The following is a 25552-nucleotide window of genomic DNA, read 5'->3' as shown; positions in this document are numbered from 1 at the left end:
AGTCCAGCTGGAACTGACCATGGAAAATTGTTTTGCAGAGTCATTTATAAGGAAGAGAGCTAGGGTCATTGTGGTAGATGACCATTAACAATTCCTCCATCTCCCTACAAGCTTACTACCAAGAGGTGAAGTCTTTTCCCCCTCTCTTGAATCTTGATACGTCTGTTACTTGCTTTGGTCCATGGAATGAGGCAAAAAAGATGTTGCTACACTACTAGGCCTAGACCTGGCAACGTTAGTTTTTGCTCTCTTGGAAAGTAATCATTATGTGAAGGAAGAATGGCCTCATGGAGGCAGTGTGCCTCTTTTTCAAAGGATAAGAGAATAAGGAGGGAGATAGGTCCAGCCAGCTCCTAGCTATTCCAGCCAGTCCAGCTGAGGCATTAGACATGCGATTGAATCTATCTTGGACCCTCCAGCCCAAATCAAGCCAACCCAAACAACATTACACAAACGAGAGACAGGCTGTCACCATCATCCTATCCATATTGCAGAATGGTGAGCAAGAAAATGGTTGTTGCTATTTTGAGCAGCTACATTTATTTAAAATGCTCATTTATTTAAACATGAAATTAGAGGTAGTGTGTTATGCACGATAGATAATAGGAATTGATGTATGAAAGTTGGATAATGGCATAACAAAAATCTAAAATATGTGGCATTGACTTTGGGAGCCAGCATTGGGTGGAGGTTGGAAAGGTAATGAGGGAACTTTAACTCCTAAATTTTTTTTTAATTTAGTTTTAAAAAATGTATTTTGAAACAATTTAAACTTACAGAAAAGTTGCAAAATGGTACAGAGTTCATGTATATTCTTCGCTCAGCTGCCCTAATATAAATAAATTACATAGCCCTGGAATAATGATCAAAATCAGGAAATTAACATAAGGTACAGACCTTATATGAACTTCACCAGTTTTTCCAGTGATGTTCTTTCTCTGTTCCAGGGTCCAATCCAGGATCCCACATTTGCATTTAGTTGATATGTCTCCTTAGTCTGGGCAGGGAGTCTTTTTTTTTCTTCCTTTTTTAAAATTGAGGTGTAATTGACATATAACATTATATTAGTTTCAGATATACAACATAATGGTTCGGTATTTGTACACATTGAGAAATAATCACCGCAGTGTCTAGTTAACATCTGTCACCATAAATAGTTACAAAATTTTTTTCTTTTTTTTTTCTTGTGATGAAGATTTCTTTTTTTTTTATAAATTTATTTATTTTATTTATTTATTGTCTGTGTTGGGTCTTCATTGCTGCACACGGGCTTTCTCTAGTTGCTGTGAGCAGGGGCTACTTTTCATTGTGTTGCGTGGGCTCCTCATTGTAGTGGCTTCTCTTGTTGTGGAGCATGGGCTCTACGTGCGTGGGCTTCAATTGTTGTGGCCCACGGGCTCTAGAACACAGGCTCAATAGTTGTGGCGCATGGGCTTAGTTGCTCCATGGCATGTGGAATCTTTCCAGAGCAGGGCTCGAACCCGTGTTGCCTGCATTGGCAGGTGGATTCCTAACCACTGCGCCACCTAGGAAGTCCCTTGTGATGAAGATTTCTAAGATGTATTCTCTTAACTTTCAAATATGCAATGAAGTATTATTATTTTTTAATTAATTAATTTATTTATTTTATTGGCTGCATTGGGTCTTCCACTGCTGTACACAGGCTTTCTCTAGTTGTGGCGAGTGGGGGCTACTCTTCATAGTGGTGCGCAGGCTCCTTGTTGCGATGGCTTCTCTTGTTGTGGATTACTGATTCTAGGCCTGCGGGCTTCAGTAGTTGCAGCACACGGGCTCAATAGTTGTGGCTCATGGGCTCTAATGTGCAGGCTCAATAGTTGTGGCACACAGGCTTAGTTGCTCTGTGGCATGTGGGATCTTCCTGGAGCAGGGATCAAACCCATGTTCCCTGCATTGGCAGGCGGATTCTTAACCACTGTGCCACCTAGGAAGTCCCTGCAATAGAGTATTACTGACTATAGTCACCATGCTATACATTACATCCCCAGGATTTGTTTATTTTATTTTATTTTTTTCCCAGGATTTATTTTATAGTTGAAAGTTTGTCCCTTTTAATTTCTTCATCCATTTTACCCACCCCCACACCTCCCCTTCCCTCCAGCAACCACCAATCTGTTAATCTGTCCTCTGTATCTATGAGCTTGTTTTTTGTTTGCTTTTTTAGTGTTTGTTTTGTTTTTTAGCTTCCACATATAAGTGAGATCATACAGTATTTGTCTTTTTCTGTCTGATTTATTAATAATTCACTTAGCATAATGCCCTCAAGGTCCATTTCTGTTGCTGCCAATGGCAAAATTTCATTCTTTTTTTGGCTGAGTAGTATTCCATTGTGTGTGTGTGTGTGTGTGTGTATACGTATATTTTCTTTATTCATCCATCAGTGAATATTTAGGTTGTTTCATAGCTTGGCTGTTGGAAGTAATGCTGCAATGAACATAGGGGTACATATCCTTTTAAATTACTGTTTTTGCTTTCTTTGGATAAATACTTAGAAGTGGAATTGCTGAATCATAGTTGTTCTATTTTTACTTTTGGGGGAACCTCCACATTGTTTTACATAGTCGCTGTACTAATTAACATTCCCACCAACAGTGCACAAGGTTTCTCTTTTCTCCATACCCTCACCAACACACTTTTTATTTCTTCTTTTTTATAATAGCCATTCTAACAGATTTGAGGTGATATCCATTTGTGGCTTTAATTTGCATTTCCCTGATGATTAATGATGCTGAGCATCTTTTCGTGTGGCTGTTGGTCATCTCTATGTCTTCTTTGGAAAACCATTTATTCAGATCTTCTGCCCATTTTTTAATTGGATTTTTTTTTCATTGAGTTGTATGAATTCTTTGTATATTTTGGCTAATTGACTTTTTATCAGACATATGATTTGTAAATATTTTCTCCCATTCAGTAGGTTGCCTTTTCATTTTGTTGATGATTTCCTTTGATGTGCAGAAGCTTTTTAGTTTGATATAGTCCTGCTTGTTCACTTTTGCTTTTGTTGCCTTTGCTATTGAAGTCAGATGAAAAAAATCATTGCCAAGACCAATGTCAGGAGCTTATCACCTATGTTTTCTTCTAGGACTTTTATTGTTTCACATCTTACATATAGGTCCTTAATCCATTTCAGGTTAATTTTTGTGTATGGTGTAAGATAGTAGTCTAGTTTCATTTTTTTGCATGTGGCTGTCCAGTTTTCCCAAAAGCATTTGTTGAAGAGATTGTCCTTTCCCCATTGTATATTTTTGCGTCTTTTGTAGTGAATTAATTGACCACGTATGCATGGATGTATTTCTGGGCTCTCTATTCTGTCCCATTGGTGTATGTGTCTGTCTTTATGCCAATACCATACTGTTTTGATTACTATAGCTTTGTAAGATAGCTTGCAATCAGGGAGTGTGATGCCTCCAGCTTTGTTCTTCTTTCTCAATTGCTTTGGCTATTTAGGGTCTTTTGTGGTTCCACACAAGTTTTAGGATTGTATGTTCTATTTCTATGAAAAATGCCTTTGGAATTTTGATAGAGATTGAATTGAATATGTAGATTGCTTTGGGTAGTATGGACATTTTAACAATATTAATTCTTCTAATCCAAGAGCACTGATTATCTTTCCATATGTGTCTCCTTTGATTTCTTTCATCAATGTTTTATAGTTTTCAGTGTACAGGTCTTTCACCTCCTTGGTTACATTTATTCCTAAGTATTTTATTCTTTTTGATGCAGTTGTAAATGGAATTGCTTTCTTAATTTCTCTTTCTGATAGTTTATTGTTAGTGTAAAAAATGCAACTGATTTTTGTTTATTGATTTTATATCTTGCAACTTTATTGAATTTATTAGTTCTACCAGTTTTTTGGTGGAGTCTTTAGTGTTTTCTATATATAATCTCATGTCATTTGCAAATTGTGAGTATTACTTCTCTCTTTTTAATTTGGATGCTTTTTATTTCATTTGCTTGCATAAATGCTTTGGCTAGGACTTCCAATACTATGTTGAATAAAAGTGGTGAAAGTGAGCATCCTTGTCTTGTTCCTGATCTTAGAAGTAAAGCTTTCAGCTTTTGGCTGTTTAGTATGATATTAGCTGTGAGGTTTTCATATATGGGCTTTATTATGTTGATGTATGTTCCCGTTTTACCCACTTTGTTGAGATTTTTTAAAAATCATAAATGGATGTTGAATTTTGTCAGATGCTTTTATTGCATTTATTGAGATGATCATATGATTTTTATCCTTCATTTTGTTAATGTGGTATATCATGTTGACTTATTTGTAGATGTTGAACCATCCTTGCATCCCTGGAATAAATCCCACTTGATCATGGTGTATGATCCTTTTAATGTATTGTTGAATTTGGTTTGCTAATATTTTGTTGAGGGCTCTCAATGGAGGTTATAAGAGTAGTGAGGAAATTGCTATTGGAGGCTGGATAAGTGGTGTTACGTAGTGGCAAAAATGTTTGGCAACATTTGCACTTATGTGCAGTAAAACATAGAAAATGTACCTAATGAACTTGTAGACCTGGCAAAGGAGATTTTTAATGTGAATGTTCAAAGTGCTGGTTGGCTTCTTTTAGTGGTGTATCATGTATCACAAGAGAAAAATTTGTTTTAAAAAAAAAGAACTATTCAGTTTTTAAGCAGAATGTAGAAATATATAGGACCTAGGAGAGTCTTTATAGTCAGCAAAAGGTCTCAAATTAAGAAATGGCCTCAGGGACTGCCTATAAAATGTGACCTCAAGGAAAAGATTTAATCAAAACTCTGTTAAGATGTAGAGAACAAACATATGGACACCAAGTGGGGAAAGTGGGGAGGGTTGGGGGGGAATGAATTGGGAGATTGGGATACCAAATTGTACACTCTAAATACATGCAGTTTATTGTATGTTAACTGTATCAATAAAAGTTCTTTAAAAAAAACCAAAAACTCTGTTAAGACCTCTAAAAAATTTAAGACATTGCCTCATAGACCCTCTCATCTAGACAAAAAGGGCTTCTAAGAATCTTAAGGGTGGTCCAACAGCTGCCAGCTAGACAAGGCCCAACGTAGACAGAGGTTTGTTTTTGAAAGAATTATAGATGTTGCTTTGTGATCAAGGAGTGAACTTCAATTAGAGTCATAGAAAACCCACACAATTTTAAAGAGAATTTTATTGATAAAAGCACCAGGAGCTTGAAACAAAGAAGCAGGAGACCGTTCAAAATGAAAAAAAGCCTCTGGGCCCCCAACTTTCTTTGGGCATGAAGCAGGCTGAGAGAGCTATTCAACTGTAAAGGACAGGCAAGTTTCCTATGAAAAAGGAAGATTGATTGAGAGGTCAACTAGACCCCAGAGCAGGGAGCCAAGAACAGTGGATTAGGAAACTACTCCCAGGGAGAAGAACCAGGCCTTAATGGAGAACTAGATCCTCAGAGTCAGGATGACAGCGCTTGGCTGGCTTTCAGAATTGCTACAGACTAGTGACTGCTATGTGCCTTCCATTTTCCCCCTTTTAAACAGAAGTATCTATTGCAGTTATCCTATCCCTGTTTCAGCATTGTATGTTGTGTATTGTAACTTGTCTTTTTAGTTCACTGATCTCCAGATGAAGAGGAGCAGCATCTGAAATGCTCCATTCACATCCGGGCCTAGTATATATTACTAGATCATAGACCTTAGAGCCAATGCTATACAGAATGATAATTTTGGGGGAGGAAGTAAGTATCTTTTGCATGTCGTGTGTGGGGGTGTGTGTGTGTGAACTGTTGTGGTCAGAGGGTGGATTGTGGTAGAGCGTTTCCAAATATGACTGCCAATAATTCCTCCCATCCCAGCCACTCCTTTCATTAAGAAGTGGAGACTCCTCTCTCCTTGGATCTGGGCTAGCCTTTTGACTAGCTTTGGCCAAGAGAATACAATGAAAGTGATATTCTGGGACTTCTGAACCATGGCTTTGAGAGGCCTTGAAGCCTCTGCTTTCTTCCTCTTGGGATTCAGTCACTGTACAAAGATGCTTGGGCTGGACTGCTGAATGATGAGCGATCACATGAGGAGAGGGAGGCCCCCAGACATTTCAGGTGCTCCAGCTGAGGTGCCAGACATGTGGGGAATGTTACAGACATTCCAGCCCTAGCCAAACTCATAGCTGAACGTAACCACATGTCTGACCCAGCTGACATCATGGGGGAGCTGAAGAACTATCCAGCTGTGACCTTCCCAAATTGCAAAATTGTGAAAAAATAAATGGTGGTTGTTCTTTTAAGCCACCAAGTTTATATGGTGGTTTGTTATGCAGCAATAGATAATTGAAACAGTTGTCAAATGTTAGGGTATTTTCTACAGCTTTAACTTTACTCCTGGACTGTGAAGAGGTTGCAACAGTGTCAGGCAAAGAAGCCAAGTTTCCAAGGAGACTAAATTTCATAATGGCTGGGCCCTATACGCCACAGTCATTGTTCTGTCTACAGAGCTTAGCACTGTTAGTAATGGCACATACAAGACTCCCACATATTTGTTGATTGAATCATTAAATGACTGGAGTTAAGACCCTGTACCATCAACACAGAGAAAAAAGGTACCTTAGAGTTTTAAGCATGCATTTTCTCTTTCAAAAAGGTTTTTTCTTTTATTGCTTGTTGTTATCAGAAAAAGTGATAACTCAGAAGCCAAAAAGATGTTCTGAAGGGAAAGATTTGTAGGAGTGAGGCAATAGTTAACCTTGACTTCTTCTCAGTGTCCCTCCTATACCTGGACAGATGAGGGCTGCTCTGTGAAGCACCTGGCAAATGCCCCAATATCTGATGGTAACATAAAAATTATCTTTTTCTACTACTGGAAGAGCTAAAAGGCAAAAAATGTGTTCCATAGGGCTAGAGTTAGTAGTAAGGGGACCAAAGTGGAATATCCAATAGCCAGTGTTAAAATGGAGACTAAAACAATCAAAGCTATCTTGTCATGTTAGGTCTTTCTTTTCTATCACTCTCTAGTCTAAGTCACAATTTCTAAATGCCACTTGGACACAGTGGGTGCCTAGTCTGCTCTGTGGTTCTCCCAGAAGCACTCAGCCCAATCCTTATTCCTCTGAGTGATAATTTTATACAGCACACCTCTTTTCTGAGATGTGAAAGGAGACACAAGTGCCATCTGAAATAGCTCCAGGAGATTAGGACATGAAGAACTTGTAGACAATAATGGAAAATTCTCTTTTAGGAGGTGGTTGCTTGTATGATCCATACTGGTACCGTATGGAAAAATGTTGTAAGCAAAATGTCTTTATTTAAAACAACAGGAATATTTGTAATTAGGGTAAATGAAATAAGGGAAAAGTCTTCAGACTGTTGGAAGAATAAGATGGTTTAAATTAAAATCTATAATTATTATATATTTTAAATTCTGTGTTATTTAGAAAACAGTGGTTAAGCAGATAAAAATAGAGAAGATTGCTTAAAAATTAAAGCCATTGATTTAGATCTTTATTTGAAAGGTCAGTGTGTGGGAGATGAGGAAGGTACTACAGCAATCAGTGTTCAACAAAAGACATTTTAGCAGCAGAACCTACAAAGAGCACGTCAACTATTTATATCATCCCCATCAAGTTGCTGATCATTTCACTTATCAAAAATATAGGAAAGGAATTTTCTTTAGATATTCTTTGGATGCAGTAACAGTACAGTTGTGGATCAGCTGTTAGAAACTATAATTAAAGCTGGTTTATCATGTGTACTAATTATTCTATATGGTTAATCTCCCTGAAGCTTTATATAATTCTCCCTTTGTTACAAGCTTCTGTTTCTCCCTAGGGCAGTCTGAATCCAGACAGGTAAAGAACTGAAGTGTTTAGAAACCAATATATTGTAATATCTGCATGGCCAAGCAAGTATTTGCAACTGAACTCGAAAAAAAATTTTTTTTAAACTTTCTGTACATTAGATAGGGTCAGCTATTTAGAGGTTTCAGCTCTACCACCTGGGTAAGGAGATCTCTTGGGTAGGAGGACAAAGTGAAGAAAAACAAAAATTAAAAAAGGATTTCCTTCAGGAACCCACTTCACACTGGGAAGGGGAGGAAATTTTTACTCAGCAGCTTGTAATAACCACCTGATACTGCTGTCAGGCTGGTCAAATATCTGCCAACATTGATGGTCCTTTCACTTACCATGGAGATAAGTAGAGGGACCTGATGTTTAGAGTAGCAGCAAAACTCATTTTCCATTTTCTTCCTTCAGCAGATGGAAGTGCTTGTGGGCCAGTCTCATATTCCAGCATGTTAGTGCTGGTGATGCACACCTTCTCTGCTGCAGAATAACTCCGAGCCACGGTAATTTAAAATGATTCTCTCTCCTCATGCCTAACACCGACAGGGCAGGGATGCATCCACTTTCTTCCCAGGAGGTGGATTGTAGAACTTCTCAGATGCTGTGAGACTAACCTTCACATGGTGGGGTGGGGTGGGGTGGGTAGGGGGTGGGCACAGCAGGGCATCACTAATAACAGGAACTCTGGGGACAAGATCAGCAACAGGAAAAACAAACATGGGACATTTCACCCCTCCCTAAACACTTGCCTTCATTTAACTTTATCTTCATTTGCCCTTTCCTCACCAAGCAATAATTGATAATCAACTGAGCATAGCTCTGCCATTGCATGGTAAGAACCATGCAGTCTAGTGGAACACCTAGAAATCACGGACTTATCCTTGGTTATTTATAAAATAGAGAAATCTCTAGCTTACACTAGGCTGCGTGGTCAGGACTTTCATCTTTGGAAACCAAATGGAGGGCTTTCTCCTACTCTTTCTAGGTTGCTCTCCATTTCTTTTTCCACTTGTGGCCCCTCCTTCTCCCAGGCTGACCAGGACCATGCACAAAATCAGGCTCCAATAAATATCAACACTGAAGATTCAGCAGGTGGCTAAACCCTGCAGAGCTATCTTAAAAGGATGTTGTATATAAATTCAAAGTTCTATGAAGCCTCAGAGATCTCTAAGAACAGTGTAAATATCCCTGGTTTAATTAGTAGTCCTGGAGTTAGGTAATGGTCTGTGGCTTCTAAGCTAGCTCTCTTGAGGTTTCTAGTCTTCAGGGGCTGCCTGCAACTATGATGTGCTCATATATCATCTTCTTTCTCATACACCGAAGAAATCCTCTTTAGACCTTCCTAGGAACCTATTCACAATAACTGCAATACACATGCAAATTGATCCCATTCTCTCAGATCTAAAAAAAGATTAGTGCCTCAGCCTAGGTGTCAACTTAAATACTTTTGCACTCAAATTCTCCTTGAGTTCTGCTTCCCAGGGGAAAGAAAGAATTCCTAGGTTGGTACTGATGCCCACTCTCTCCAAAGCAGACGATGATCAGCTCACTCTGCAGCTGATCGATGTCGGGGTAAATGTGCACCAGTTCTCAGCATTTCTGAACCAGCTCTTTCGCGGTTTAGGTCAAACAATCCGAACTGCAAGCAGACTTGACAAATTTGTTCTGGGCTGAAGACCATGGACTAGGTTCTGCGACTAGATAAGTCACTTGGCTGAATCTACAGTAGGTGGGGCGCGCTCATCAGCTCAGAAGTAGTGACAAAGTTTGTCGCAACATCGTTGAATTCAAGCAGCAGGAGATACCCTTTACGCCGCGAGTACAGCACCAGAAAGTTTCGCCCTGAGGGGCAGGGCACTAGCGAGGAAGATGCGGCAGACCCCCGGGGCCCAGCCCTTTCTCCCACGGCTGGGAAGGCATAGTGCTAGCGGATCCAGAGCTCGGAGTCTCCGTTCTCCGTCCCCTAGCTTGCTCTGTGGGTAACAGGCAGAGGGTGTGACCAGCTTGGGAACTCTCGCTCCGAGATCTGCAAGAATCAGCGGCGGCAGCCAAGGTGAGGGGAGGCGGGGGCACGTGCTTGGACGTGGGTGCTTGTGTAACCAGTTCCTTGGGCGCCAGTCCCGACAGCGCTGCGGAGGGAGGCTCGTCTGAGCCTGTTCTTCCGCCGAGACCCGGGAGGCTCTGGGGTCCCGCTGCCCGTACCGGGCGGGAGCACCCGGGGCAAAGGAAGCGAAGCACTTGCCCCTAGAGCTATCAGATGGGAGTGGGAATTTGGAAAGTTCCCCAACTAGGAACACACGTGACCTCCTCCTGAAAGTAGTTCCGACCGTGGCCTGTGTATCCCTCCACCTCCTTTTGAACCCTCCTAGGTCTCCTCGGCTCCGCCCACTCGCAGGGGCTGCAGCTTCCTACAGACCCATGCTTCTCTGCACCTCGGGTCTGCAGCATGCACTGGCCGGCTCGGAGCGCGGAGCCCGGCCCCGGGCGACCCACCCAGTCTGGTTTTCACAGCGGCCCAAGAGAGGCGGGGCGAGGAGCCTCTAAGGATCGAGGTTGAGTTCGAAGCGGTGAACCCAACCGGAACCCCGAGGGGAGAGATGCTCGGCTCTCCAGGGGGAATGCAGGGGGCATCGCATCCTCGGGGATCCGCTCTCAGTTCACCTGGACAGTTGCCCTCTGGGATCTAGAAATCCAGGGGCGATGTGCTCACACTCAGCGCGCTCTGCCGGGAGCTTTCATTTTTGGGGCAAATGCACCGAGTTGCTGGGGAAGCAGGAGGTGGGGCGGTGAGAGGGAGCCGGATTAGGTGATACACACTGGAGACACAATAGGGGGCTGTTCTTTGTACTAAGACTGACACCTTGAGGACACGGGTGGGGGTGGGGGGCGAGGTGGGCTTTCTCGGCAAAGGCTGCTGCAGTCAAATCCCTGCGAACGATCGGGGTCCGACCTCGGTGCAAAAGGGGAGGGAGGCTGCAGGCCGTACAGGGGAAATCTGGGGGTGGAGACGGGGAGGAGCGTCCTCATCCTAGCTGCAGGGACCGTCCCTGCGTTTCCGTGTCCACTGTCCAGCGCAGTCACCTGGTCCTTTCCACCTGTACACAGGTAACCTCAGACTCAAGTCAGTGACACCGCTCAACCAACCTGCCTCAGTCTTCACCGTCGCTCCCCCTCCCCCCTCGCGGCAGCCTACCCTGCCTCCGGCTGGGTTTTTGGGCACAGGCCGTGGTGCAGCTCGTCCCCCCGCCCCCCCCCCCCACCCCGCCCCGCGTTGCTGCAGAAGCAGCCGCGGCAAGTGCAGCTACAGGCGGGCGCCTCTGAACAAGCCCGAGCGAGCGCCGGGCAGTCATACTGGGCATGCTCAGTGCGCCTGCAGGTTGGGGACTGAGCGCTCGCACCCTGAGCTGCTGCTTCTGCCCCCTCCCTACAGCCCCTGCCCTGCCCTCCCCGGCGCGGTCCGGCCCGCCTCCCACCTCCCACCTCCCACCTCCCCTCGGGTTCCCCAGGCGCCCGGGCTCCCGGCGCGGCGGCGGAGGGGGCGGGCAGGCCGGCGGGCGGTGATGTGGCGGGACTCTTTGTGCACTGCGGCAGGATACACGTTCGGGCGCCGGGACGCGGCTGCGCTCAGCGCTCTCCTCTCGGAAGCTGCAGCCATGATGGAAGTTTGAGAGTTGAGCCGCTGTGAGGCGAGGCCGGGCTCAGGAGAGGGAGATGAGAGACGGCGGCGGCCGCGGCCCAGAGCCCCTCTCAGCGCCTGTGAGCAGCCGCGGGGGCAGCGCCCTTGGGGAGCCGGCCGGCCGGCGGCGGCGGCAGCGGCGGCGTTTCTCGCCTCCTCTTCGTCTTCTTTTCTAACCGTGCAGCCTCTTCCTCGGCTTCTCCTGAAAGGGAAGGTGGAAGCTGTGGGCTCGGGCGGGAGCCGGCTGAGGCGCGGCGGCGGCACCTCCCGCTCCTGGAGCGGGGGGGAGAAGCGGCGGCGGCGGCGGCCGCGGCGCCTGCAGCTCCGGGGAGGGGGTCGGAGTCGCCTGTCACCATTTCCAGGGCTGGGAACGCCGGAGAGTTGGTCTCTCCCCTTTTACTGCCTCCAACACGGCGGCGGCGGCGGCGGCACGTCCAGGGACCCGGGCCGGTTTTAAACCTCCCCTCCGCCGCCGCCGCACACCCCCTGGCCCGGGCTCCGGAGGCCGCCGGAGGAGGCAGCCGTTCCGAGGATTCTTCTTCTCCCCATTCCGCTGCCGCCGCTGCCAGACCTCTGGCTGCTGAGGAGAAGCAGGCCCAGTCTCTGCAACCATCCAGCAGCCGCCGCAGCAGCCATTACCCGGCTGCGGTCCAGAGCCAAGCGGCAGCAGAGCGAGGGGCATCAGCCACCGCCAAGTCCAGAGCCATTTCCATCCTGCAGAAGAAGCCCCGCCACCAGCAGCTTCTGCCATCTCTCTCCTCCTTTTTCTTCAGCCACAGGCTCCCAGACATGACAGCCATCATCAAAGAGATCGTTAGCAGAAACAAAAGGAGATATCAAGAGGATGGATTCGACTTAGACTTGACCTGTATCCATTTCTGTGGCTGCTGCTCCTCTTTGCCTTTCTGTCACTCTCTCTTAAAACGTGGGAGCAGACGGATGCGAAAAATATCCATAGTTTGGGTGATTATAACATTTAACCCCGGTCGGATTTCTAGATCATGTATATTTTGTGCCTCTTTTGAATGCATTCAACCTGGGGTGTGTTCGGCGAGACGAAACTCTTGCCTGCTTGCAAGTGTCAAGGCACTGATGGATTTCTTACTCTGTCTATGGGGTCTCTTCCTGAGGGCTATTGTCCGTTAATACAGAGTACAGTACTCTGTTAGTGGATTAGGGAGCTCGGTAATCCAGTCTAATAAATGGACAGAGAAGTAGATGCTTTGAGGCTGAGTATTTCTATTAAATCTTGGTTTTAGACCCTAGATCAAGGATATAGATCAGATTAAAATGAAAATTAGCCTTGCACGTACGCATATTGCATCAGAATCTTGCAGTGATTGTTTTTAGTTTCCTGGGTTGCATTGATAGATTCTTTTAAAATGTGAGTTGTGAACTGATTTGCATAACTTTAGAGAGAGAATCATTTTAGCATATATGGTGGTCACATGAAGGCAAAAGTAGGTTTGTGCGTTAAAACGAAGTTAATTGCAACTTTGAACCGCATTTAGAAGTTTTGTAGTTTGAAATCAATAGTACCATGATACATCTCAAAGGCGCTCTTATTAGATCCTTGTTAAATTTGCTTTTTTTGTCTCGTGTTGGGGCGATATGGGATAGGGCATGAAATTTGCAGTTCAGTAGCATTGTATATTCAGTGCTCTTGTGACACGTAATAGAATGGAGATTGAGTGGTTTTTGATCCCAGATGATAATGTTGTGTAGGTTCAAGGGTATTGTGTGTAGCAGATGGTGATTGCAGAGATTAAACTTCAGTTTCACATGAAATTTAAGTGTTATTGTGATACCAGAATTGTTACTCACCTTATTTAGGTTTCAGGTTCTGTGACACCTTTGAGTATCCGTTGATTTTACTCTGACTTGTGTAGAATATCAAGTGTAATTTACCAGCTAATAATCAGAAATGCTCGCAAGAGTGGATTACTCCAGCTTCGGATTGTAGGTGTGTTTGCTTTTTTCATATGGTGTATTAAATTTACTGAGTCAGCTTGTTGAATAAGACAGAAACCCAAGAATTTCAGTGGTGTATAATTGGTTGTCTAAAAGTTAGGCCTTTTTATTTCAAAAGATAGTGGTTATCGAAAGGCACAAGTCTTTGCAGTTTCAGGTATAATAAACTGGTTTTGATCAAGGATGGGAATAGAGCCCTCCTTTTTTGCAGAATGGAAGGTATCGTGGGAATTGAGAGTCACCGGTAGGCCAGTGTATAAGGCATGAAAAACAGGATTAAGTTATTGGTCTGAGGTGACTGAAGCATTTTATTAAGGCCTCTATTAAGGTAAAAATTTTGGTGCTATAAATTGTAGCAATGGACAATACTTAGTTAAAATTATGTAGTTGGCGTAAGTGTTAATAGAATATTCTTAATAAAAATGGTTTCTTAGTAAGTATCAGTAAACATTTTGCCTAAAGGTAGAGTGACACTAATGTCTATATGTCCAGCTAAAAACTGAGGGAAAGATTTTTTTTTGAAGAAACTGTTACATATTTGAAGAGGTTTTATTCCTTTGGATTGTGTATCTGCACATAAATATGCACAGCTAATTTTGCCCAAGTTTTTGGTATGAAATGAAGATAAAAGTTACTGAAAAAGTAAGCTTTACAACACACAACATTAAGCTTTCTGTTAAGTTAAAAAATGATATTTTAAAAAAATATTTGGAAATTTTGAATTTGCATTAATTGAAAAACTTTACTAAAGCTGAACTTGACCCGCTTGCCCAGAAGATAATTATGAAAAAAGTCTTATTTGTAACCTATTTCAAAAGTAGTCTACTATTGGTGTGACTTGACAGTCATTAGTTGTATAGGAACACATTAATTAAATGTTTATTTAACTTTTTAAAATAAACTCCCATTCAAAAAATTTTCTAGAATGCTGTTAGGCAGATTGCTTTTAGTGTTCAGTTTATGCTATTTTTGTTTTAGCCGGTTGTTTTAAAATTATCAGAGTTATAAGACTAACATTATTCTCTCAGTTTCTTATATGTGAGCAGTGAGGTGATTAGCCATTTCTCCTTTGATTTCAGTGTGTATGCTTCTATGTATGAAATTTTTGTGACTTACAATTTTATTTAAAACTGTCCTGTTAGTTATGGTATGCATAGAAAGCATTATCATTTATTGCATCAAATGACTAATAACAATTTCTAGAGTTGTGGTTTTATTGAGCCAAATGTTGATATGAAAAAAAAATCGCTTTGGAAAGTCAGTAAAGGGTTTGCTTTTTGATAGTTGCACTTCCAATAATTTTGATATACCAAAGCACTTTGGTTTGCTTGGTTTCACTTTAGTGTTTTGTGTTTATTGTGGTGAGGGAAAAATTAAAGTGGCCATTGAAGGTTTTGTCTTCTAGCAGGTTGTAGTATCTATTTCAGCAGCTAGCCAGTTCAAAGTTAAATTCTTTTATGAAAGTAGTGATTGGAGTATTTTTATAAAGATCAATAATGAAGTGATTCCCTCACAAGAAAATTGAGGACCATAATTTATTTTTTTTGGCAAAATTGAATTATTCTGAAAATAATTTATTGGTGGGGTTTTATCCTTAATATTAGTCTGGAAAGTAGTACTGAACGTGAGACTATAAAAAATTCATTGCCTTTAGGTTTTTGTTGTATTTTAATTGTTTAATAAGTTTGTGTCTTTTCAAATATTAACCTTCATAGGGAATACTTTTTAATTCATAGAGAGTACAGTGACTATTGAAGTTAGCTGTATTATCTTTTAAGATTAGTGGTTACTGAAATGATCATATTGTGAGGTTTTTTTAAAAAAAGATTCTACTCACAATTTTGATTTTACACTGTTTTGTATCTGTTAAGTTGTATTTCTTTCCTGTGCAGCATGACTGGGCCACCTAATTGCTATACGATAATTTATAAACTTCATTTTCATAAAGCATATTAAAGAATAAAGCGCATCTGAGAGGAATATACAGTTCATATAACTCTTAATGTAAGGAAAAAGGAATTTTATTGCTGATCATTGTAAAAGTTTGCACAGTAGTACAGTCATCAGTGCAGATTTAACATTGCTATTGATATACTAAATAAATACTAAGTAAATATAAAATATGGTGAGATATAACCACCTTAATTTTAAATATAGTTTTAGAAAGATAGTAAAGAAAGATGCATTTGTGTGTATAACCTTTTCGTATTTTATTTTAACAACATTCAGGGTAGCTGGTGATACTCTAATTCTTATGTGGAACAGTATAGTATCTGCTTTTTCCCATTAACCACACACACACACACACACACAAAAATACAAACCTCTTAATGTTATGAAATTCCTTACTCTTTGGAAGTCTTTAGTACTGATTTTCAAATGTCCTCATTTTGAGATTTGCCCTATTTGCTATTTATTCATTTGGTCATAGCTTTATATGTTTTAATAATTTTTAAGCCACTTAAGAAGTAATCACTTAATTGATTAATTTATAATGTAGGAGTATTTATTATGGGAAAATAAGTTCATAAAGTTTCTATATTAAATCACTCTCAGTAGGCATTCTATTTTAAAATTTTACTCAGCTTTTTTAGTAAGAGCAGTGTAGGGAATATTTTTATATTAATATTGTATGTGAAATTTGAGTTTGTAAAAAGAAATATAGAAGTTTGCATGCATATAACAGTTTTTCACTTACTTGAAGTGTTAGGTCTTAACTGTACTGTAAGAATTTAGCTTCCAGAAAATATGTTGTTAATGATAGTGTAAGAAATTTATTTGGTATATTTTTTTTCCTGTAGACACTATTAGTTCTGAAGTTTTATTTCTGTTTCATAGAACCATCCCTCTTACCTTTTCTCCTCTCTCTTTTTCTGTTAAATAAACTTGAATTTAAGTCAAGTCAGTATTCTTTTGTGGTATGAATTCATTAAGAAAAGGTGTTAGGATTTGTTCTAAGGATAGTGACTTAAGACTTTTGTATCAGCTTATGAGATTGGGGTCAGAAATTATTTCAGTAAATATTCAGTTTTACTGTATTAAGTACTCTGTTTTACAATTGCTTTCTGTTTGGTAGCTTTGAAAGTAATCCAGTTGATATCAGAAATATCAATAATGTTACACTGAACAACCCTAAGTTATTAAGGATTTGTTGAGCAAACTGATGTCCTTAATTCTTTTATATAGGCCATCTTACTGTCACATGCATTCTTTGCTAGGTGATGAAAAGTGTTTTGCCTGTGATTCTCTAGGTATTGAATATATATATGCGCTTACTAATGTAAAATATTTTCATTTGTCAGGAAAGGTGAAATTAGCATATGGGATTTGACTATTCACCTATTCCCTAATTTTTGGAATTTTTTCATTGGTTACAGAAAAGCTATTAGCAATTTGGTTATTTTAAAATAATTTGCACTGGAATTAAAAAAAGCTGTTGGAAAAATATCACAATTTAGGGATGAATTAATTTTGTATGGAAAGTTTTGATTTAGTTCAGTGTAGTTAAAGCAGATTCACTTCATTTGCAACAGTTTGCATTAAGAGATGAATGGACATCTTCAGGCCGTTAGGTATACACTTAGTAGTGTTAAGAATATTGACAGATTTGGATGGTGTGGCTGCACCTTCCAGCAAAAGAATATTCTTAACCTGTATATAGTGTGGAAAAAAAGACTTCATGTATTATATTTTAACGGTGATATACCTAATTATTACAGTAGTCATCACTTCACATATGGAGAGTGACTCTAACTTATACGTGTTTGAACTCTATGTGTATATATGTAAATAAAGACAAAGTTAGGAAACTATAGTAATATTTATAAAAATGGAACTTTCTTCTCTTTAGGGATCATCTTGTGGATATGGTTTTATAATTTTTAAATAAAGTCATATCTATCTTAAATTACATTACAATATTGAGTATTAGGTTTATCTACACATTGTTTGTACATTGTTTCATTTTAGATTTTAGGGTGGCAGTGTAGGCTTTGGAACCAACATTGTCTGTGTTGGAATTCTGACTCTGCCACTTAGTAGCTGGATGACTTTGTGTAGGTTACTTAACTTTTCTCAGTCTGTTTTAGCTGTAAATGAGGATAATGGTACCCACCCACGTAAAGTTTATTTTGAAGAATAAATGAGATAATATAAGTAATTCACTTAGCATAGCACCTGCCACATTGTAAATACTTAAATGGTAACTGCTGCTTTTAAAGATTATAATTTCAGATTACCCATATATGAGAAATTGTCTTTTCATTTATGGGAGGAGCAGTTATTTTAACTAAATATCCTCAGTTTTGGATATGTTAGCATGTTAATTGGTTTAGACTGAGTATTTTTTAAAATACGGGTATTCCTTCAGGAGCTCTGAATATGACATGTCTGTGATTTTGCTTTTTCATCGCAAATAATTTGAAGCTCTGCTCCCTTATACTATGGAGGAAAAAAGAGTTAAAGAGTATTTGCTTTAAAATACTGAAGTGTGGTGAAAACTTCCTCTGTTATGGCTTAATGAAGTAGAAGTTTTAAAATAAAAATTTGCTATAATATTAAATTTTCTTTAGTGTCAACTAAATTTCTTTAGGTCAACTAAAATATATTTTTTTATTCATAGAGTAATCTCCATCTCAAAGAAAACTTTTAATGTACGATACAACAGTTTTATAAACTATCAATAAAGGTATCTTAGCATTTCTCTTTAAAGTTCAGATTTTTGGAGGAGTCCTGCAACTTTGAATGCCAAGTTATATTTATTACAATACCGTTTACACTTAATATAATCTGGCAGTGCATTAATATAGGAATTTTATTTAGCTTAAACCTTTGTGTTATTGTTTCCCATTTTCACTTTTGATCAAGATTCTCATCTGGGCCTTAAAAATGGGAAGAAGAGCTAGAGGATTTTTTCTTTTTGCTTATTCTTACCAGGTATGGGGATGGCTGGAATAAGCTTGACACCTGCCTATTAAAGGCCATTACTTGTGCGTAGGGATCAATCTTTTTTTTCCTTTCCCAGTGCCCATTTCTCAGCTGTGTCACAGAACCCTCAGTAGTGAAGCACTTGATTTCCAGTGAGGTTTTTTTTTTTTTTTCGCTTATCGTTTTGCATTGTGGAATGAATTGTGCTGTCTAATTATATATGCAGTTATCTGATTATATGATTTTTACATGTTTTATTGTGTACTGGATAAACTAGATGTATTTTTGGTCCAAGTCTAAGTTGTAGAATTAAACTGTGCATTTTGACAACTTCTTGGAAAATTTAGTTGTCTCTAAAATTCCCTCTCTTTTTCTTTAATGTTACATGCACCTATATATTTTTATATCACTACCCAAAACTTAGTTGATTTAGTGTTATTAAAGCACTTCAGAATAGTTTTCAATTTTGTTTTGATTTTTTAGGTTCTCAGGTGAAATGTAATAAGGTTCTCTTCTTTAGTAGTAATTGCATTCTGCTAATTTTATATGTTTAATATTTTTTATCTTTTAAGGAGGATGTATTTAAGGTATTATGAAATGGGTTGTGATTTGAAGCAGGTGTATTCTGAAAGTGATTTATAAATATAGCATACATGTTCAAAGTTGCAAACAACTCCTCGTTTTAAAATGCGTGCAATTTTTTTCCATTTAAAATTCATTTGCTCTCATGAATTTAGTGAGATTCTTCTTTTTTTAAGATTTACTTATTTGTTTACTTATTTTTGGCTGCATTGGGTGTTCATTGCTGTGCACAGGCTTTCTCTAGTTGTGGAGAACAGGGGCTAATCTTTGTTGTGGTGCACTGGTTTCTCATTGCTGTGTCTTTTGTTGAGGAGCACAGGCTCTAGGTGCACAGGCTTCAGTAGTTGTGACACGTGGCCTCAATAGTTGCGGCTTGCGGGCTCTAGAGCACAGGCTCAATAGTTGCACGGGCTTAGCTGCTCTGTGGCATATGAGATCTTCCTGGACCAGGGATCAAAGACCTGTCCCCTGCATTGGCAGGCGGATTCTTAACCAGTGCACCACCAGGGAAGCCTGAGATTCTTCTTTTTGAGTGTTCTAGTTACTTGGAGCTTACTGGAGATTAAATAAATAGAATTGAAATCTTTTTTCTACTTTTAAAATGAAGTTTGGGGAATATTATCAAGCTTGATGTTTAGGTGTTTATTTTTAAAATATATATTAATTACTTTACTCTGAGTCTATCAGAGTTAAAGTGGAATGTCTGGACTTTTTTTTTTTCATAATGTGAAAAGAGTGCTTTGTCAGGCTTGACTTAACTTTATAAAATTTGTTTAACATTTTTACTTATTCATTTATGAAATATGAAAGATGAAAAAATGAGGACTTAAGGCAGAAAGTTTTTTTTTTATTAGTGTAATAGGATTAGCTAGCATATACCCTAACAGTGTCTTATATTTGTTTAGTTTTTTTTCATTAAGCCTTTTCTTAATCATTAGCTCATTTAATTTTGCAAAGAAAAAAGGAGTAACCTAAGAGATGGTACAAGGGTCACTTTCCTCATTTTTTTGAAGTATAGGAATTGTAGCTCTGAAAAAAAATCAGTAACTTGTTAAAGGCTACCAGAAGATTGAGTCCAAAGAAGGATGCAGGGTTTTTCCCATTATGTTACATCATTGGTTCTCAAACTTTAGATGGCATGCGAATAACTTGCAGGGCTTAAGTCATAGATTACTTGCCCTACCTCCAGAGTTTCTGATTCATTAGGTCTGGATTGGGGCCTGTGAATTTGTATTTCTAATAAGTTCCCAGGTGGTGCTGATGATGGTAGTCTGGGGATCACACTTTGTGAACCACTGTATTATATTATCTCCTGTCAAGCAAATCCTTAATGTGCTTTATCTCCTTCAGTTTAATGGATTTACACGTACATTACATCATTTGATTTGTAAACCCTAAATAGCTCAGCATGGCAAATATCCTGATTTTTGTGGATGAGGCAATGAATTTAGAAAAGCAGCGTAGTGGAATGGAAGGAGCATAGATTTGGGAGTCACCTGGACCTAAAGTCTAGCTTAAATCCTTGCTCAGCTACTTATCAGGTATGTAATAAAAAATAAACTACTTAACCTTAGTGAACCTTAGTTTTCACATTTCTAACGTGGTAAAAACCCTTAACTTGTAGGGTGCTTTAAAAAAAATGTTTTAAACTATTTTATTTTGGAATGTGGCTGATTAACAATGTTCTGACAATTTCAGGTGCACAGCAAAGGGACTCAGCCATACATATATATGTATCCATTGTCCCCCCAAAACTCCCATCCCATCCAGCCTGCCACATAACATTGAGCAGAGTTCCCTGTGCTATACATTAGGTCCTTGTTGGTTATCCATTTTAAATACAGTAGTGTGTACATGTTGCTCCCAAACTCCCTAACTATCCCTTCCTCCCATGCTTACCCCCTGGTAACCATAAGTTCCTTCTCTAAGTCTGAGTCTGTTTCTGTTTTTCAAATAAGTTCATTTGTATCATTTCTTTTTAGATTCCGCATTAAAGGGATATCATAGGATATTTCTCTTTCTCTGTCTGACTTACTTCACTCCGTATGACAATCTCTAGGTCCACCCATGTTGCTGCAGATGGTGTTATTTCATTCTTTTTAATGGCTGAGTAATATTTACTCATTGTATATATTTACCACGTTTTTTTATTCATTCCTTTGTCAATGGACATTTAGATTGCTTCCATGTCTTAGCTATTGTAAACAGTGCTACCGTGAACATTGGGGTGCACATATCCTTCCAAACCATGTTTTTCTCTCGATATATGCCCAGGAATGGGATTGCAGGGTCATACGGTAGCTCTGTTTTTAGTTTTTTAAGGAACCTCCATACTGTTCTCCATAGTGGCTATACCAGTTTACATTCCCACCAACAGTGTAGGAGGGTTCCCTTCTCTCTATGTCCTCTCCAGCATTTATTATTTGTGGATTTTTTGATGATAGCCATTTTGACTGGTATGAGGTGATATCTCATTGTAGTTTTGATTTGTATTTCTCTAATGATTAGCGATGTTGAACATCTTTTCATATGCCTCTTGGCCATATGTATGTCATCTTTGAAGAAATGTCTATTTAGATCTTATGCTCATTTTTTGATTGGATTGTTTGTTTTGATGATGTTAAGCCTCGAGCTGTTTGTCGGTTTTGAAGACATCATTTTTAAATGTTTTCTCCCAATCTCTGAGTTGTTCTTTCATTTTGTTTATGGTTTCCTTTGCTGTGTAAGAGCTTTTAAGTTTAATTAGGTTCCATTTGTTTATTTTTGTTTTTATTTCCATTATTCTGGGAGATGGATTGAAAAAGATATTGCTATGATTTATGTCAGATTGATAAAGATATTGCTGTGATTTATTTATGTGTTCTGCCTATGTTTTCCTCTAGGAGTGTTATGGTATCTGGTCCCACATTTAGGTCTTTAATCCATTTTGAGCTTATTTTTGTGTATGGTCTTAAAGAATGATGTAATTTCAGTTTTTTACGTGTAGCTGTCCAGTTTTCCCAGCACCATTTGTTGAAGAGACTGTCTTTCCACCATTGTGTAGTCTTGCCTCCTTTGTCATAGATTAATTGACAGTAGGTGCGTGGGTTTATTTCTGGGCTTTCCATCCTGTTCCATTGATCTATATTTCTCTTTTTGTGCCAGTACCGTACTGTTAGTATGGTGTAGCTTTGTAGTATAGTCTGAAGTTAGGGAGCCTGATTCCTCCAGCTCTTTTTTTCTTTCTCAAGATTGCTTTGGCTATTTGGGTCTTTTGTGTCTCCATACAAATTTTAAGATTTTTTTGTTCTAGTTCTGTGAAAAATGCCATTGGTAATTTGCTAGGGATTGCATTGAAGCTGTCAATTGCCTTGGGTACTGTAGTCATTTTGACAATAGTGATAACATGGTATATCTTTCCATCTGTTTGTGTCTTTGATTTCTTTCATCATTGTCTTATACTTTTCAGAGTACAGGTCTTTTGTCTCCTTACGTAAGTTTATTCCTAGGTATTTTATTCTTTTTGATGCGATGGCAAATGGAATTGATTCTTGAATTTCTCTTTCTGACCTTTTTATGTTAGTGTATAGAAATGCAACAGATTTTTGTGTATTAATTTTGTAACCTGCAACTTTACCAAATTAATTGATGAGCTCCAGTAGTTGTCTGGTATGCATAGTATCATGTCATCTGCAAACAATGACAATTTAACTTCTTTTCTAATTTGTGTTCCTTTTATTTCTTTTTCTTCTCTGATTGCTGTAGCTAGGATTTCCAAAACTATGTTGAATAAAAATGGTAAGAGTAAACATCCTTGTCTTATTCCTGATCTTAGAGGAAATGCTTTCAGTTTTACACCATTGAGTATGATGGTAGCTGTAGGTTTGTCATATATGGCCTTTATTATGTTGAAGTGTTTTCTCTGCACACTTTCTGGAAAGATTTTACCATAAATGGGTGCTGAAGTTTGTCAAAAGCTTTTTCTGCATCCTTTGAGGTGATCATATGGTTTTTATTCTTCAATTTGTTGATGTGGTGTATCATGCTGATTGACTTGCAGATATTGAAAAATCCTTGCATCCCTGGGATAAACCCTATTTGATCATGGTGTATGATTCTTTTAATGTATTCTTGGATTCGGATTGCTAGTATTTTGTTGAGGAGTTTTGTGTCTATGTTCATTAGTGATATTGGCCTGTAGTTTTCTTTTTGTGGTATATTTGTCTGGTTTGGTATCAGGATGATGGTGGCTTATAGAATGAGTTTGGGAGTTTTCCTTCCTCTTCCGTTTTTTAGAACAGGTTCAGCAGGATAGGTGTTAGGCCTTTTCTAAATGTTTGATAGAGGACTTCCTCGGTGGTGCAGTGGTAAAGAATCTGCCTGCCAATGCAGGGGACACGAGTTCGAGCCCTGCTCTGGGAAGATTCCACATGCCACAGAGCAACAAAGCCCATGCGCTACAACTATTGAGCCTGTGCTCTAGAGCCTGTGAGCCACAACTATTGAGCTCATGTGCTGCAACTATTGAAGCCTATGCACCTAGGGCCCGTGCACCACAGCAAGAGAAGCCACTACAATGAGGAGCCCACGCACCACAGTGAAGAGTAGCCCCTGCTCACAGCAACTAGAGAAAGCCCGTGTGCAGTAATGAAGACCCAATGCAGCCAATAAATAAAATAAATAAATAAATTAAAAAAAAATGTTTGATAGAATTTGCCTGTGAAGTCATCAGGTCTGGGACTTATGTTTGTTCAGGGTTTTTTAATCAGTTTCAATTTCAATACCTATTGTTCTGTTCATATTTTCTATTTCTTCTCGGTTCAGTTGTGTGAGACTGTACCTTTCTAAGAATTTGTCCATTTCTTCCAGGTTGTCCATTTTATTGGCATATAGTTGCTTGTAGTAGTCTCTTATCCTTTGTATTTCTGTGGTGTCAGTTATAACGTCTCCTTTTTCATTTCTGATTTTTTTGATTTGAGTCATCTCCCTTTTTGTTTGATGAGTCTGGCTAAAGGTTTATCAATTTTGTTTATCTTTTCAAAGAACCAGCTTTTAGTTTCATTGATGTTTGCTGTTGTTTTCTTTGTCTCTATTTCATTTATTTCTACTCTGATCTTTATGATTTCTTTTCTTCTACTAACTTTAGGTTTTGTTCTTATTTCTCTAGTTGCTTTAGGTGTAAGTTTAGGTTGTTTATTTGAGATTTTTCTTGTTTCCTGAGGTAAGATTGTATTGCTATAAACTTCTCTCTTAGAACTGCTTTTGCTGCATCCCATAGGTTTTGGATTGTTGTGCTTTCATTTTTATTTGTCTCTAGGTATTTCTTGAAATCCTCTTTGATTTCTTCAGTGATCCATTGGTTGTTTAGTAGCATATTGTTTAGCCTCCATGTGTTTGTGTTTTTTATAGTTTTTTTCTTGTAGTTTATTTCGAATCTCTTAGCATTGTGATCAGAAAAGATGCTTGATGTGATTTCAATTTTCTTAAATTTACCGAAGCTTGTCTTGTGGTTCAGCATGTGGTCAGTCCTGGAGAATGTTCCATGTACACTTGAGAACAATGTGTATTCTGCTGCTTTTGGATGGAATGCTCTATAAATGTCAATTAAGGCCTTCTGGTCTAATGTGTCATTTAAGGCCTGTGTTTCCTTATTGATTTTCTGTCTGGATGATCTGTCCATTGAAGAAAGTGTGTTGTTAAAGTCCCCCACTAGTATTGTGTTACTGTCGATTTCTCCCTTTATGGCTGTTAGTATTTGCCTTATATATTGAGGTACTCCTATGTTGGGTGCACATATATTTACAGTTGTCATATCTTTTTCTTGAATTGATCCCTTGATCATTATGTAGTGTCCTTTCTTGTCTCTTACAGCATTCTTTATTCTAAAGTGTATTTTGTCTGTTATAAGTATTGCAACTCCAGCTTTCTTTCGATTTCCATTTGCATGGAATGACTTTTTCCGTCCCTTCAATTTCAGTCTGTATGTGTCCCTAGGCCTGAGGTGGGTCTCTTGTAGACAGCATATATATGGTCTTGTTTTTGTATCTACTCAGCCAGTTTATGTCTTTTGGTTGGCATGTTTAATCCTTTTACATTTAAAGTAATTATCGATATGTGTATTCCTATTGTCATTTTCTTAATTGTTTTGGGTTTGTATTTGTAGGTCTTTTTTCTTCCCTTTTTTTGTTCTCTTGTGGTTTGATGACCATCTTTAGTGTTGTGTTTGGGATGCTTTTTCATTTGTGTTGTATCTATTGTAGTTTTTGGGTTGGCTGTTCCCATGAGGTTTTGATATAACAGTCTACATGATGTACAAAGTTTTTTGTTTCTTGTTTTAATTTATTTTTCTTTTTATTATTTTTTATTTTTTTTAAGTTACTAGCCTCTTTTCTGCCTAGAGGAGTTCCTTTAGGATTTGTTGCAAAGCTAGTCTGGCGGTGCTGAATTCTCTTAGCTTTTGCTTGTCTGTGAAGCTTTTGATTTCTCCATCAAATCTGAATGAGAGCCCTCCTTGCTGGGTAGAGTATTCTTGGTTTTAGTTTCTTCCAGTTCATCAGTTTAAATATATTGTGCCACTCCCTTCTGGCTTGCAGAGTTTCTGTTGAGAA

At 39.1% G+C, this 25552-nt stretch overlaps 2 protein-coding genes and 1 long non-coding RNA gene across 5 annotated transcripts in view; 2 read left to right on the top strand and 1 right to left on the bottom strand.

The window, feature by feature from the left end:
* Nucleotides 1-5801, top strand: part of LOC130854545 (uncharacterized) — a 35631-nt gene extending 29830 nt beyond the window's left edge. The window contains exon 3 of the long non-coding RNA XR_009054038.1: nucleotides 5588-5801. This is a non-coding gene — a long non-coding RNA (uncharacterized LOC130854545). The remainder of the gene's footprint in view (nucleotides 1-5587) is intronic.
* A 2430-nt stretch (nucleotides 5802-8231) lies between these two features.
* PTEN (phosphatase and tensin homolog) overlaps nucleotides 8232-25552 on the top strand; it is a 96696-nt gene continuing 79375 nt past the window's right edge. For 2 of the 3 annotated variants that reach the window (XM_057737469.1, XM_057737470.1), the window contains exon 1: nucleotides 11814-12354. In XM_057737469.1, the coding sequence (XP_057593452.1) occupies nucleotides 12276-12354 (79 nt within the window). In that variant the 5' untranslated portion in view covers nucleotides 11814-12275. Of the gene's footprint in view, nucleotides 8314-11813; nucleotides 12355-25552 lie in introns of those variants that run through there. The other variant, XM_057737471.1, reaches the window with a different exon arrangement.
* KLLN (killin, p53 regulated DNA replication inhibitor) lies at nucleotides 9619-10258 on the bottom strand. The gene is given in 2 exon segments (XM_057736950.1): nucleotides 9619-10191; nucleotides 10193-10258. Coding segments are annotated over 2 exon segments (639 nt in total).

The sequence above is a fragment of the Hippopotamus amphibius genome, chromosome 5, assembly GCF_030028045.1.
Source record: "Hippopotamus amphibius kiboko isolate mHipAmp2 chromosome 5, mHipAmp2.hap2, whole genome shotgun sequence".
In the NCBI taxonomy this organism is placed as follows: domain Eukaryota; kingdom Metazoa; phylum Chordata; class Mammalia; order Artiodactyla; family Hippopotamidae; genus Hippopotamus; species Hippopotamus amphibius.
This window is presented reverse-complemented; position numbering and strand designations above follow the sequence as displayed.